This window comes from Chanos chanos, chromosome 11 (genome assembly GCF_902362185.1).
Source record: "Chanos chanos chromosome 11, fChaCha1.1, whole genome shotgun sequence".
In the NCBI taxonomy this organism is placed as follows: Eukaryota; Metazoa; Chordata; class Actinopteri; order Gonorynchiformes; family Chanidae; genus Chanos; species Chanos chanos.
This window is the reverse complement of record NC_044505.1, coordinates 3,128,196-3,144,808: the sequence shown is the minus strand read 5'-3', so window position 1 is coordinate 3,144,808 and position 16,613 is coordinate 3,128,196. Positions and strand designations below refer to the sequence as shown.

At 42.1% G+C, this 16,613-nt stretch overlaps 1 protein-coding gene across 1 annotated transcript; it reads right to left on the bottom strand.

Moving 5' to 3' along the window:
• Window positions 1-554: 554 nt before the first annotated feature.
• Window positions 555-15,789, bottom strand: LOC115823992 (ATP-binding cassette sub-family G member 2-like). The gene is made up of 15 exons (XM_030788049.1): window positions 15,578-15,789; window positions 12,663-12,722; window positions 12,274-12,388; window positions 11,695-11,847; window positions 9,887-10,044; window positions 9,300-9,451; window positions 8,531-8,632; window positions 7,875-8,125; window positions 5,884-5,966; window positions 4,212-4,301; window positions 3,704-3,828; window positions 2,509-2,663; window positions 1,963-2,052; window positions 1,347-1,456; window positions 555-702 (listed from the first exon to the last, which is right to left on the bottom strand). Exons 1-15 carry the CDS (start codon window positions 15,787-15,789, stop codon window positions 555-557), a joined length of 2,004 nt encoding a protein of 667 aa, XP_030643909.1.
• Window positions 15,790-16,613: the final 824 nt, after the last annotated feature.

Sequence of the window (16,613 nt, the reverse complement as noted above, 5' to 3'; positions counted from 1 at the left end):
TTCAGTGTTAAAACCTCAACCCTATTTCAGTCACCTTTAAATTACACAGATTTATACAACACACTGGACACCAGACTGTTTTTACTGGGAAACATTTATAAAATGGTTTGATTTCCAGTAACGGATACATATATTAAAAAATGCTTTGGAAAAAAGATACAAAATTTCAGTACAAAAACGTGATTCTTTTTTTCACTATATACAGCCTTGTTACTTAGTGTCAATCATTTAAATGAAAATAAGGATCATTTTGAATGAATATAACTTCAGATCACACTAGAGAAGTGCTACAGTCAAAAAAACAGCAGTAGTCTCTCACACAGCTTCAGAAAATGATGCAAATCGATTCCAAATCATAAATTAACAAATATTATGTATAAATGTGATACTATTTTTTTTATAACTCTTACATACCTCCATTTCCTTCAGAAGCACAACTTCATGTCCTATAACTAGTCCCTCCAGACTTTTAAAAACACACACACACACACGCTTTTCTTTAACAATGAGTTTAAGGAGAACATTTTGAAGACGACAAACTCTCTTTGAACGGTTCAGGAGAATTTCTTCAGGAAGCGGAGCTTTGCGTACGCGATGATGAGGAAGATGATGGTCATAACTCCCAGGGCCACGTGGTTCTGCCACAGACCCCAGGTCGTGTATACAATCCCCTGGAACTCCAAATGCTGCTCACCTGTGCACCTGGAGGAGAAGATGGGAGGCATACCCGCATTTTACCCCTACATGGACTTGACAGAGATTGTGCAGATATGCTGGTCTAGGATCAGGTGCAACAATGCTCCCATATTTTCAACAGATGGCACTGATTCTACACTTTGAACCGGTGTCTGGTTACACAACATCAAAAATATTACACTGTAATTCAATGCTCCTGCCACTAGGTGGCACTAGATAGGTATTTGAATGAGAAGATATAGCTCCCACTTCCAGACTGCATTAAAGACTTGCTTCTTTTACAGTAATATGAACTGATCTAGTGAAAACCATTAAAACCTTTAAAAGAAGATAAATATCTCCCAGACAGTGCTGCATATAAGGCGAATGTATGCAGCACAGGCTAAAATAAAAGTACATAAATCAAGTTACATGTTTGTGGTTAAGACTGCTTCTCTTATACATTTTCTGAAGTTATCAAGACTTAACACACTCATAGACTGTGTGTGTGTGTGTGTGTGTGTGTGATTATGATGATGTGTGTGTGTGTGTGTGTGTGTGTGTGTGTGTGTGTGTGTGTGTGATTGTGTGTGTGTGATGATGATGATGTGTGTGTGTGTGTGTGTGTGTGTGATTGTGTGTGTGTGATGGTGAATGTGTCTCTCACTCACGTCAGTCCCTGAAGCCCGCCAGTGCCATTGGTTATCTGAGCAGTCATGCCAGCTGAGGGAGGGAGGTCCTCACAAAACTTCAGTCCCACAAACTCATTAATCTCCAAAGCCTGTCCACCAAACACACAGCACATGCCTTTTAACTCTCTCTCTCTCTCACACACGCATTCAAACACAAGATCTCTGCACAAACACACACACACTACTGCACTTACATGTATTACCTCTATATACACATACACACACATTAGCATGCATTCAAACACATAAACCCACCCTCCCCACCCACTCACACACACACACACACACACACACACACACACACACTCCAACCTCTCTCAGAGAGGCCTTCATACTCCAGACTATTTTAAAAATAGTTTTCCTCTCCAGAGAATAAGTTAAGTCACCTCAACAATGTTCCCATTAAGTAAAGCAGTACTTCAGAACATCCTTGACTTAATGAACATGTTTTTACAAAACTCAGGCACTGTTAACATGACTTCATTGATTTTTCTTTATTAGAATCAGAACTAGTAGGAGATATATTCTTAATCAGTTCAGCTTGTAACCTTTTTTTTTTTCTTTTGTCTCAGTGGAGATGGATCGAGATTCTTACCGTGAGTCCGTAGCGAGGGATACTGAAATACTTCAGCCAGGCCAGCCAATCCATGACGCTGTTTAGATTGACCAGGAGACCCGAAAATATCTGACAACACAACACACACCACATTTACACAAAAATATATACATATGTATACACACCCTTATCCACACAAACGCACACTGACTGCTACACAGCTGCATACTCACATTGACAGGAGTAAACCCCTAGACATGATTACTGTAATATTACTATCTATTATTCAGGGGCCTGGAAACAGCAGTTCTCTTAGTTCAAAATCCCTCTCAACATCAGTATGAATTATACAATGAGACAGTTCCCCGCATCCCTAATTAGGGTACGAGGCGCAGAAAATGAATGAATGAATTAATGAATGAATGAATACAACAGTTCACATATTCAACAAAAAAAAAGTTTGTCAGAAGACAAGGGTTGGATAAAACAGAGGAAAGTGAACTAAATAAATGTTAGCGCAGCAGTGAGAGTTTTGCTCGAGTTCTGTTTCGAGGTGAAATCAGTGTGAACTTGGTGGGAACTTGCCATCATGAAGACGAAACTGATGGTCATGAAGATGTTGGCGATGGCCACCACTGACTGGTCGGCTGAGATGGCCAGGGTCATGGCCGTTGCCGTGTAGGCAACCAGCGTCACCGTCAGCATGAAAATGAAGAATGCCGAGGCAGTGGCCTTAAAACCTACACACAAACGCACACACACACACACACACACACACACACAGATACACAGACACAGACAAACAAGTTTATTCTCACACATTTAACACTAGGATTTTGTAGATCTGTGTCTTGAAGGGATGGAATCCTCTCCCCTTTCATTTGCCTGAAAACTGTAGTTTTGAACACTGAAAGACGTGTTTGTGTCCCGGTTTTCCCAGTGTTACTCTGTGAAGCGGCAGTCGTGACAAACTTTAGCGGAACTGAGTTTTGCACGAGTCACATTCAATTCATTTGACTGAAACTATGACAGGACTGTGATCTGAAACATACTCCTGAACAAAATTAAGCACTGAATGACTTTCTTCTCCTGCAGTCTGTGCAGAGTCTATAATACAAACTCCCTCCAGCTACACACAATTAACAGACTGACCAACGATACCCACAGGCACGTGTAGACAAAGAGCAGTATCATTAAACAAACACTATTTGAACATGTCTGATTGAACTTATATGGCATGTTGAACGAATAAACCACAAATGGAAACACACACCCATCCTACATTTCCTGTTTGGCTTTTTCCACCTCAATTTCACCCAATTATTCTAAAGATGTTACATTTCACTGGGCCCGCCCACTCCAGCTCTATCCTGTTCACCCTACACAAATACAAATACAAATACAAATACAAAACTTCCCTCTGTGGCTTTATGGTTCTGAGTTTGCATGTGGATCAAAAACCTGTTCACGTGAGGTCGGAATTTCAGTCACCACCATATCTGCCTCCACCATCTAACCTCAGATACAATCAGCGCTTTCCAGGAAAACACGAATATGAAAAGACACATAAAGAATGTGCCAATCGTGAAAACAACCTCAACGTTCACATTTTCTCCACTAAAAAAAAAACAAAAACAAAAAAACAAAACAAAACCCCACAGAGTTTCAGCACAGAAAAGGTGACTTTGACTGAGAATGATGTGCTGTAGTCGTGAGTGAAGGTGCTAAGGTTAAATATTTCAGTGAAAGAGAACAGAGGGTGTTTTTTTCTCTCTCTCACCGATCATGAAGTAGACGACACAGGTGAAGACGATGGCGGGAATGGTACGCAGGGTGATGATGTCAGACAGGATCTTAGACAGGAAGTAAACAGAGACCCTGTAGTATCCACTGGTGTACTCGTGTCTGAGGACAGACAGCAGATACCGAGAGTCAGTGTCATACACACAACAACGGTCACACACACGGACATATGCACGAGCGCGCGCACACACACACACACACACACACGCAAACTCACCCTTATACAAATGAACTTGCTTTGCACATACAAACACACACATGCACACACATGTACACACACACAAATCCAAGTACAAACACAAACATACCCACACATGCATACAAACTCATGATAACATGCACATGTACATGTACATGTGCGCGCGCGCAAACACACACACACATGCACAGACACACATATAGATATGTACATGTCAGAACCATGAATTCAGATGAACACACATGTAATCCTAAAATACAGGACCACAGTGTGATGTCATACACACATGAAGAGTTTTCGCTCTGTGATGAACAGTTCTGCAGCGGAGAGTGTACTGAAACACTGGTTGGTAGTGATGAAGAAAAGAGCACCAAACCTGTGAAACACACAGACAGAGGGAGTGAGAGAGAGAGAGAGAGAGAGAGACACACACACACTTTTGCTGACACACGCTTCTTTAAACCTGTCCTCCCAAACTGCAGAACAAAATCTTGGACAAAACTTTTCAACAAGTTGCTTAAAACAGTGAATTTGATTTGTCATGACTGTTAGAAAATTTGCCTAGAAACAGTATTCTCGTCAACAAGCACGGGGCAAAATGACAGGCAACCTTGTGTGAACAGACTTCTTATTGATACAGTGATAATGAAAATGGAAACAGAACAGCCCTTTACTGTAAAGACTGACAGCTTCTCCAGAACGGAGACTCATTCTTATGGAAAAGACTTGGACAAAAGACCACACTTTCATAGTAGTAACATGAGTGAATTACAGCACATGCAAAACAGCACAATCACATCAGATCCAACACCTAAGAGTTATCTAGGCATCCAGTCAGAAGGACAGATTGAATTTCACTTTCCATCTCAGTTATATTTAATGAGGAAAAAAAACAGTGATACTGATTTGCTTAATTAAAAAAGTGTCACCTTTTCGGGCCTTTAAATTTCAGCTTTGGTTATCTGAGCTGATGAAAGGGAAAAAAAGAGGGGACAAAAACGAAGAGAAAAGAGAAAAAAGCAGTTTGTAATTGTTTCTAAAAGCCTAATAGACTCATGTATGCGTTAAAGCAGCGCTCCACATCATCCTGCAGTTGACTACTAGTGTGAAAAGCACTCTCCCCATTAGCAGCTAATGGAACCTCTAGCTCTTTCCACAGACAATTAGCTTAGTAACGTTAAAGGCTGCTGGAGACTGGGGTGCCATGCGAGGCGAAAAAAACGAACCAGTTCGGATTTGCGGTAACACAGCCGCTGACGAATTCTCCTTGAGTGCTCCAGCTCACGTCTCGGGACTGTCGGCGGGCGCCGTAATTCGTCCAATCGAATAAAGTGAAAAGCACGATTAAGCTAATGGACAGGTTTTCCGTCTCCCGTCATACTGTTTATCGCACGTCCGTGTGGTCTGACGCCTGCGCTATCGTGCCATCGTGTACCACGGACAGCAGAACATTAAACACGTCAATGTTGGGTAAGAGCATACAGGATTACTGTGTCGGGTTTTCGCCCCTTCGGTTCTAAAGGTCTGATAAAAGGTCATTAAAATGTCACATGGTTTTGGTAACGTTTAAATTGATGGATAAGTAAAAAAAAAAAAAGAAAAAAAGAAAGAAAGTCATTTGCAACTCCTTGTATATTTGGATTCCATTATCTGTCCTGTATTTGGGACTAGCACCCAAAATGATTGATTGTGTTGTGAGTGACTGATTTTGTTAAAAAAGGAACCTTTGTGAGTTATCACTCCTGACCAGAACCACTCTGTCTGATGTGTTTCCTCTTTGATTGTGAACCGCAGTCCTACCAAGTATTCTTCCATTAAAACAGTTACATTTTGTCCCTTTCTGGAAGTGAGTGACAGAGAACTCTGGATCAAACCTGTTCCAGTCTCACCCTCAAAGAAAACACATCCCAAGTGTACGGCGTGTGAACCCGAGTCTGACGACGCGGTGATTCACTGACCTGTTCTGAATGCCACTCTGATCGTCCTTGACTCCAAAGAAAATGGCACCAACTATGAGAGCCAAGAAGACGGTGACTCCCAGCTAAAAAACGGAGGGAAGAAGGGAAATGTCAGCACCAAAAACACACCATCAGAGTCAGCTTTTCGCAGATTATCTTCATCATTTTCAGTTGAATAAGACTGAGGATACATACACTTAAAATTCAGAGTCCCAGTAACCATCCGGTCAAATGTAAAATAACATTGGCTCTGCAAAGATAACCTAGCTTTGACTTTGACGTATAATTTGGAAGGCGAGACTTAACACTTAGCAAGGCTTAGCAAAACAAAGCTCAGAGTACCGGTCTATTAATTTATAGTTCATATAAGACAAATACTGAGAACAATCTAGTCTGATTCTCACATCATCTTTCAACTGTGTTTGTCAAAGTGCTGGCGTCGACGTGATTGGCATTTCACGTTCTGTACACCTTAAAGACCAGGTTACTGATGGAAAACTGGCTTATCGTTGAGACATATTGAGGATGTGAGGGCGAGAGAGAGAGAGAGAGAGAGAGAGAGAGAGAGAGAGAGGGAGAAGGAGAGGAAGGAGGAAAACGACAAAAACAGCAAGTGAGGAGCAAGGAGGAGCATTAAAGAAACAGAGAGTAAATGAAAGAGAGAGAGAGAGTGACAGAGAGAGAGAGAGTGTCAGAGAGAGAGAGAGAGTGACAGAGAGAGAGAGAGAGAGAGAGAGAGAGAGACAGAGCACGATTCTAGAGAGAGGGGGACAGAGGGTGAGAGAAAGAGAGAGAGAGGGAGAGGGAGAGAGTCATGTTTTAATCTCTTGACGACTTATAGAGGCTGACAAGTGTCCGGGCAGTGTGAACGTGGTTCCCAGGGTGAAAGGCTAAGCAAATAGCCCCCCCCCCCAACCCCTTTCTTTCTCCTTTAACCTCCTCTTTCTTTCTCTCTCTCTCTCTCCCTCTGTCTTCTTTCATTCCTTCTCGCCCCTCATGTGGGAGCCTTGTCGCCTCCATGCCGCGCAGACAGACCCCCAGGGCCCCAGTCAGGTGACAGCTCTGCCCCCCACCCCACCCCCGAGGGAACTTTTCTCCCCCCCCCCCCCCAACTCCCAACCTCGAGCGAGATATGATATCACTTCAGATCCTGATGCGAGGGGGCAAGAGAAGGGTCACAACAGTCAATGCAAAGCCGCTTAGCACCGGCTCCACGGATTAGCCCAATTTATCTGAGGTCCCGATTAGCTGCTAACAATTCTTAAAGTGAGGGCTCCGCTAAGAGTTTTTTCACTGGCATGGGCGGCTAATGAGAGGTAATGTCCCTCGTCGGAGGGGCCTGGGGGGGGGGGGGGGGGGCAGGGGAAAGTGGATTGGCGAGAGGGAGGCAGTGGGGTTATGATGGGATTAGAGGTTTGGATTAAGACTAGGTTTTACTCTCAAGTCACTTAGTCAGGGCCAGATAAGTCCTGTCATAAGGTCGATAGCGACAGGATCCCAAAAATGTGTTTCCTTTTCTTTTTCTGTTGCTTTGAGCTTTGAGGGATGAGGGATTGGTGGGGGTGTGGGGGGCAAATTGGTGCAACATGTCTCAACGTTTGGCACCAAACAGACATGTATGCCTCGCCACTGTGAGTATGAAGTGGTACAGAGAGAGCCGTAGAGTGTTTTTTTTTAAACCTGTATACCCAAAGCAAAGCTGCATGGATCTATAATTAATGGACATTAAAATACAGCCCCTACAGAGGCTTATTAGAAACGCACACTAGGTCATATTTGAAAATCCAAAACCTGGAATGAGGCATAAGAAAAACAAATAAAGTCTGCCCTAACTTCTCAAATAAAAATGTCAGAACGTGAAGGATCGAGGAGAGTTTTGAAAATCTTAACACACGTGTTTTTGTTTGTTAGAGAGCTTTCCATGTCAGAGTGTCGAACATTTTCCGAGGGCTTTTGCAAGACCCGTCCAACTGTTCTACGACTGCACCAACCTGTGCAACGGACGTCTGGGGGTTCAGCATCAAGTTCCGGAAGGTTCTTTTCAGCACCCATTTGAGCTGGTGGAAGAAGGAGCTGTTGTAGGTGACGGTGCGTGACTTGGGCCTGGTGGTGTAGTCTCTGCCTTGGGCGATGCGCTCCAGTTCGGCTTTGGTTTCACGGGCGTAGCTGCTGTCTCTGTATTCCTCTAGCAGCCTGTCTTCAATGCTCTGTCTGTTACTGCTGGGCTCCTCGAATACGAGCTCTATCAGAAAGAGGACAGAGGGTTCAGTCTGTTACATGAACAATCTGATCCTGGGTCAGCTCATACTCAACCCATTTCCAATTTGTAACTATTCTGAGACAAACACACCAACTGATTCAGGACAAGCTGTCTAAACAGTTTTTTTGAATAAAACAAGACTGAGTAAATGGAAATTAAAGGTGGCATGAATTGGGGACAGTTTGCCTCATGAAGTTAACTTAACCATCTTTTTTTTCTGTTTTTTTTTTTCTTCTTCAATCAAATATACACTAAATCAGTCAATTCTTTGTTGCTTTTTGACATGTTTTAATATGGGGCAACACTATTTTACCACTAATGAGTTTTAAAAAATGTACAATTTGAATAATTTTTTTCTACATGTAAGAGCGAATGACTGGCCAGTACCTCCGGAGTTTTCTGTCTTGTTCATTGTGGTTGCCATGGAGTCTCCGTTGATGACGTCCAGGAAGAAGTCTGCAGGGTTATTATGGGCTTCACAGGGGTAACCTTGGATACCAATCATTAATCATCAGCCTATAGTCACGATAATCAAACCTATGCATGAAGACAATACTTTTTTTTTCGAATCTTTATTCCAGGAAGCCTCGAACCATTCATGGCTACAGAACACAGCCTGCACAATGTCAATAGACTAGCTGCTGAGCTGGTGCAGAAATTCATAAACAAACACACTAAGCAGCAAACCAGTTACATGGATATGATGCTTCTAACACAGTGACAAAATAATTCCTCTTAAATTTACATGTTAGTTAATTACGTATCATTAATTGGGTAAACGCAGACATTACAATATTAGATGTAAGTCCACTATACATCTTAATTCTATATCGAATTATTCAGTATAATCTTGTAGTAGAGACAATTAGTTATTTATTATAATTATTTATTACAATCCCCTCTGAGCCTAAATAATTAGAGATAATTAGTCATCAGTGACGAATTCTGTTCTCGCGGCTGAGTGTTTGACTGCGTGTGTGTGTGTGCGCGTGTGTGCGTGTGTGTGTGTGTGCGCGTGCGTGTGTGTGTGTGTGTGTGTGCGCGTGTGCGCGTGCGTGTGTGTGTGTGTGTGTGTGCGTGCGAGCGTTCGTGCGTGTGCATGCGTGCGCGCATGTGTGCATGTGTGTGTGTGTGCGTGCATGTGTGCGCTGCGTACCAATGTGAGCGAAGTAGTCCAGGGCGTTTTGGGCGGGGCCGTGGTACACCAGCTTGCCGCTGACCAGCAGGGTGAGGCTGTCGAAGAGGCGGTAGATGGAGTAGCGCGGCTGGTGGATGGACATGATGATGGTGCGTCCGTTATTGGCCATCCTGAGAGAGGAGAGAGGGCAGGTCTTTAACAGGTGGAGCAGAGTTTAAATAGAGACACGCCTCCAGGGTGCATCACAGAAGCTCCAATATCCTGACAGTTGTCTTTCATAACCCTCACGTGGAGGAAGCACTTGTAATAAAAGAAAGCATAGTTTGCATATGTGTGCAGGGATGTAGGTGTGTATGTGAAAGCTTGCACTGAGTTTACATGTGAATGTGCAAATAAACATGTAATAAATGTGAGTATCTGTCTATAGTGTGTAAGGTTGTCATACATGTGGTCGCGACTGTGTGTGTTGCAAAGTTTCACAAATGTAAATGCATGTATGTATTTGCGTTTTTATGAGTGTATTTGTGTGTGTGTGTGTGTGTGTGTGTGTGTTTGTGCACGAGTGTATGTGTGTGTGAGTGAGTGTGTGAGTGTGTGTAAAACACCTCTTCAGGAGCAGGAGGACAGAGTTGGCGGTGCTGGCGTCCAGGCCTGTGGTGGGCTCGTCCAGGAAGAGCACAGAGGGGTCTATGATCAGCTCCATGCCAATGTTGGTCCTCTTCCGCTCCCCTCCCGAAACCCCTCTGATCAGCTGAGTACCGACCTACACAAACACAGCTGTTTCAGCACTGCAAACTACCACACACTGCCATTCATATACACTACCATGCACATAAAACCATACAATACCACTCACATACATTATCATTCACATACAGCCATACAATACCTTTCACATACAATCACACACTATCACTCATATACATTATCATTCACATACAACCATACAATACCACTCATATACACTACCATTCACATAGAACCATACACTACCATTCACATACATTATCATTCACATAAAACCATACACTACCATTCACATAAAACCACACACACTGCCATTCATATACACTATCATGCAAATAAAACCATACACTACCACTCACATACATTATCATTCACATACAGCCCGACAATACCATTCACATAAAACCACACACTACCACTCACATACATTATCATTCACATACAGCCATACAATACCATTCACATAAAACCACACACACTGCCATTCATATACACTATCATGCAAATAAAACCATACACTACCACTCACATACATTATCATTCACATAAAACCATACACTACCATTCACATAGAACCACACACACTGCCATTCATATACACTATCATGCAAATAAAACCATACACTACCACTCACATACATTATCATTCACATAAAACCATACACTACCATTCACATAGAACCACACACACTCCCATTCATATACACTATCATGCAAATAAAACCATACACTACCACTCACATACATTATCATTCACATAAAACCATACACTACCATTCACATAAAACCACACACTACCACTCACATACATTATCATTCACATACAGCCACACAATACCTTTCACATACAATCACACACTATCACTCATATACACTACTATTCACATACAACTACACAATACCATTCACATAAAACCATACACTACCATTCACATACAGTCACACACTACCATTCATATAAAACCATACACTACTATTCATATACAATCACACACTACCATTCATATACACTACCATTCACATAAAACCATACATTACAATTCACATACACTACCATTCACCTACACTACCATTCACATACAACCATATGCTACCATTCACATACGGTCACACACTATCATTCACATAAAACCATACACTAGCATTCATATACACTACCATTCACATACAATCACACACGACCATTCACATAAAACCATACATTACAATTCACATACACTACCCTTCACATACAGTAACACACTACTATTCATATACAGTCACACACCATCACACAGACAATGTTCTGACAATCCAGACATTTTCATTCAGGGTTTTTGCAGAGATTTTAAACCAGTGTGGGAGAGTTTATTTTACAATATTAAACTACTGAAAGGAGTTTTGAGCTTGGTTTCTGGGGTGTTTGTGTGTGTGTGTGTGTGTGTGTGTGCGTTAACTGACACTGTGACAACATTAAGTACACACAGTGTCTAAACTCTGTGCGTGTGTAAGGTAAATTTAATAAGCTAGAGTTTACCTAGGAGGTTAGTGGGTATTTCCTTTAAAGTTTGTGGTTTGTATGTGGGTGTGGGTGTGTGTGTGTGTGTGTGAGAGAGAGAGAGAGAGAGAGAGAGAGAGAGAGAGAGAGAGAGAGAGAGAGAGAGAGAGCGCGACACTGTGCATTTACTCTTGCGTCGGCCACTTTGCTGAGTCCCAGTTCTTGAATGAGATGGTTCACTCTGGCCTCCTTCTCCATCTCACTGATTGTGGAGGGGAGACGCAACGCTGCAGAGAACCGCAGGTTCTCCCTGACTGTCAGTGTGCCCATCACCACGTCATCCTGAACAAAACACACGCACGCACACACACGCACACGCACACTTTGTGTGAACTTTCAGCATCAATGTTTGGACAGTACTTTTGGACAAGACTTTTTGCAAGAGGTATGAACTACAAGAATCAGATAGAGAACCAATTCTGAACTCAGTTCCAGACTAAACACCAACATTCATGTTCAGAATAAAGAATCAGGACTAACAAAGCTAAGGTCAGGTCTGCCAGACAGAACACTTAAGGGTAAGATTCAGTTCAACATTCCCGTCGGAACACACAGGTCTACTGGCCAAAACATTCACATCAGTACTTTAATCTGAAAGCAATGATATTATCAAAGACATAATTCAAGACTACTAGCAGATAAGAATTTTTAAAAGTCTACTCTAAGACCAGTGCTCGAGCTGCCAAGGCGTCCGGTGACTACGGTTACCTGGACGACGTAGCCTGACAGACATTTGAAGTTGGGTGGCTGTGGAGCTCCGTCGATCAGAACTTCACCAGACAGACCGGCCGGGTCCTTCCTCGCTGCGAGCACGTCCAGAAAACTGCCCGAATATAAAATTAGTCACTCATACCAATATCACGTTATGCTAACAAAAACGATAAAATCATAGCTTTCTCGGTTAGAAAGGCAGTCCAGCCAATTGTTGCTTATTTGTAGTCAACTTTAAAAAAAAAACTGTACCTCTACAACATAGATCACTCCTGATTTTGTATATAATATATTTTTAATGTGCAGTCGTATGCATTTTTTACAAGTCAGACACAGTGTAGTTACATGAATAATAATTTATTCATTTTGACTGAGGATGTACTCACGAAGATTTGCCACTCCCAGTAGGGCCCAGAATAGCATTCAATCCAGGTTTCATGATTCCACTGCAAAAAAAAAAAAGAGCAAAAGTCAGGTTCACATGACCCAGTTTGCTCAAAGAAACGCTCGTGTTTGCTGGAGCCTGTGGGACAAACAGCGCCAAATAAACATCTTGTTTTTACGTTCTGTGTGAAGTGCCTTTTATATACACGAGGACTGATCTTTGTTTGTTTCTTTCTTTCTCTGACGATTCATCAAGGCGGTTGCTGCAAGATAGGCCTAGAATGTTCGTTTTAATAAACACAAACACAAAGAAGAACTCGTTTACAAAGAAATCAAAAACATAAAACTCATCTCAAAACTGCGATTTGTTGGAATATATTAGTACGTTGCCCAAACTGGATTTTTTGATGAGTTAATTAAAAAGAAGGGATTAATCGCTGACAAAGTCAAAGTTTTGAAAGGTTTTAACAGGTTAAATCCACGATGGCTGAAAACAAAATGAAGTTTGAAGCCTTCAGTGACTGAGGACTACACAAAACAGAACAATTCAGCCATCTGTGGACCGAGTCTTGTATAATCCAGCTTTTCACAATGCAAGTCACTTTACATAAAGGTGAGATAGCAAAGTGCATTAAGCAGTCATGGTGGAGGGCTAATTATTAATGCAAAAAAAGGGCTTGGTTTTTGACAGCTGAAAGAAACGTTTGCCTTGATCTGTGTGCAGTCTTTTTTTTCACTCACATTTCTCTCTGCCTACGTAACGATTGTATAAATGTTGTATAAACTTGCTACCAAACCATCGCGTGTAAATACAGTGTCGTGTCACCTGTCTGGTGCAGGTGGGAAGTTATCGTGACTTGGTATGTTGCCAAGCAGTCAAAAAGCTTAGTCATGCATTGGGCATGACCTGCCTACCCTGTGTGAGACACTAAGAAACTAAAATAGCACTGGGGAAGGCTCATTTTCTCCAACAGATAATTCAAACAGGCAGATGAACAATTATGCAGGAGCAGAACGGTGACGCAGGAAAGGAATATTTCACATTCCTTATATTCACACATTTAAACTTCATGGGTTTTTTTCTGCTTCATCCCGGCATGCTGACGGCAATTACAATACAAAGCATCAAACGTGCTTTGTTACTTTGAAAATTCTTGTTATTAAGCAGATCCTAGAGATCATTCCTAAAAAAAGAAAAATATTATGTACAATTTATTGTACCCCAAATCTCTGTGATCGCGCACACACACACACACACACACACACACACACACACACACACACTGTGAACAGTGAGCAGTGAATTTGTCCTCTGCATTTAACCCATCCAACACACCAGTAGTGAACACACACACACCAGACGCAGGAGCAGTGGGCAGCATTCCTTGCGCCCAGGGGGCCTTGCCCAAGGGCACACAGACGTGGATGTCGGTCCTGGGAATCGAACCGGCAACCCTCCGGTCACGAGCCCGGTTCGCTAACCTTTGGACGACGGCTGCCCATGAGTAATAAATAAAATAATAACAACCTAATAATTCCTAAACGACTAGATAAAACTTCATTTAGATAAAAGTTGAGAATAATTTACAGTCCCAAAAAAAGGCTCACAAGAGGAACTTTTCTTTTCTTCAGCCCAAAGATGACGCTGGGCACACCTAAGTGAGCCAGTGCTGTAAAATACGAAGAGAGCCAAAGTTTCGAGCCGAGGACCATCACGTGAGAGCGTTTAAATCTGTTCCCCTGGCAGCCTTTCTCTCCGCCGTATCGAAGAGATTACGCGCAGGAAACCATGCTTAATATCATATAATTAACACTATAGAGATTCAAGCCCTGGAAAAAAAAAAAAAAATACTGTGTGTGAAATTCTGCCCTGGGAAATGTCAAATGTGTTTAAAAGCAATCAGCTAAAAAACACTGAGAGGTTTTTTTTTTTGGGTTTTTTTTCGCTGGCCATCATTCCAAGTGGTCTACGCATCCAAGTATCATTAGTGTAATTCCAATGTTTTCTTTTGCATAGACTATTAATTCACAAAGAAAGGATGTCTCCAATGAGCCGGATGAATGAAGATTTGGCTGGTTTGAGATGGTGTTCATTAGGGGGATTCTGTGGACCATTAGACCATTGCCTTTTCTTCAGTCAGATGCCAGGACATTTTTCTTTTCCACGTCCATCAATGAGAAATGTTGAGATTCGACAGACAGAATGAGTAGCAAATACAATTCTTAAAGAGCTTATGGAAACTACCTGGCACAACTGCCGGATTTCACCCAGGTTAAAGGCCTAAGCGACACACACACACACACACACACACAAAATAAGTCCAAAACCAGCAGGCTCCCTCATCTTAATTCAATTACCTCCTCCAGTAACACAAACTGAGGAATAATAACAATCTAAAACCATTAAAACATTAATCTCATTCTCTATAGAACCATTCTCACCAATGCCTTGATGAGTTATCATCTGAGTAACAATATCATGGTCTACCTACGGGATGTGTCAGGTTATGGACCTGTTCCACTCTGAAGGAATGAATTATTGAACCAGAATTCAGAGTCTGAATCCAATTTAAGTCGTAAATACCCAGAGCATCTAGGATACTGCTTAAGTGTTACCTTGAATCTTTTTTTAATTCAAACACCTCTCTCCTCATAATTAGACCCTGCTCATCTCTGGTACTCAAAAGCCAAAATGCTGGTGGTTTTCACAAATGCCTCTTCGATTTGGGCTGGTTTCTACCAGGTAGAGAGGTGTCTGTGCTCATCGGCCAATCAGAAATCAGAGACATGCAGTGGTAAGCACGGGGTAAACTCAAGAGGACCGTTCAACTTGATGAGATGGATGACGGCAGAAGAACAGCTTGAACGTTTTTTTAGCTTTCACGAGTCTGGATTCAGAGGTGTAGTAAAGGCTCACCTGAGGTCCACCAGGATCTCCTTGTGGATGACTTTCCTTTTGCAGAGGGGCCCACTCTTTAGGTCCACGCTGTAATTGATGTTATGGAAGCTGACCGTGGCGCCGTGCAGCGGCCTTACGGTTCCCGTGGTGACAACCTTTGGCCCGGCCGTCCCATTGGTGCCCAAGTCTTGCACCATCTGAATGTTGATGTGATTGGTCCGGTCTGTCATCTTAGACATTTTTTTACCCTCTGAGGGGGAAAAAAAAAAGAGTTTACATTAGTTGTTTCTAACAGCTGAATATGCAGCCCAGAAGAAATCGGAACTGAAAAGCTCTGTCTAGATGAGTCAGCTATGCATGTGGAAGTTCAGAGCAAAGCGAGTACACTCCAAAAGCCCCAGCAGTAAGGACTGTCTACTGCCATCCTAAGACAGTACATTGGTGCTTTGCCTTTCAGAAGGCAGGATAAGTATCCAACAATATTACTAACTGCAATAATTTAAAAAAAAAATGAAAAAGGGCTTTAAAAAAAAAAGTGCAAATGTGAGTGAGATATGTCATTTATCTAGAGCTTTAAAAGGAGAAATCACAGGGAGGTTAAAGAAACCAGCAAAAGACGAAAAGACAGTCTCTCAGTTCTGGATCAGTGCTTGGTATAATGAACCAACCAACCACTGCAGAGATATTTTGAACCAACTAACCAACTCTGAACCCGTTCCTGGTGGCTTGAAACAATTTAAGAGGAACTAAGTTTCACCTTGATTTGACATGAATTAGACAAAATAATTTAACACTTTATCTCAGAGGACAATCCAGGGATTTGGCACAGTTATCCTGAGAGAGAGAGACGGTGGACTTCTGAGAACCTTTACTGCCAACAAAAATGATGGGGAACCACTTGAAAGAAAATGTATTACATAATCTCCTCAGATGTAGGGAAATGTCTGACACTGCGTACATTGTTCCCGCTGTGCATATCTGAGAATATTTAATTTGGAAAATTCTAAAAAAAAAAAAAAAAAAAAAAAAAATTAGAATCATGAGACCTGCGAGG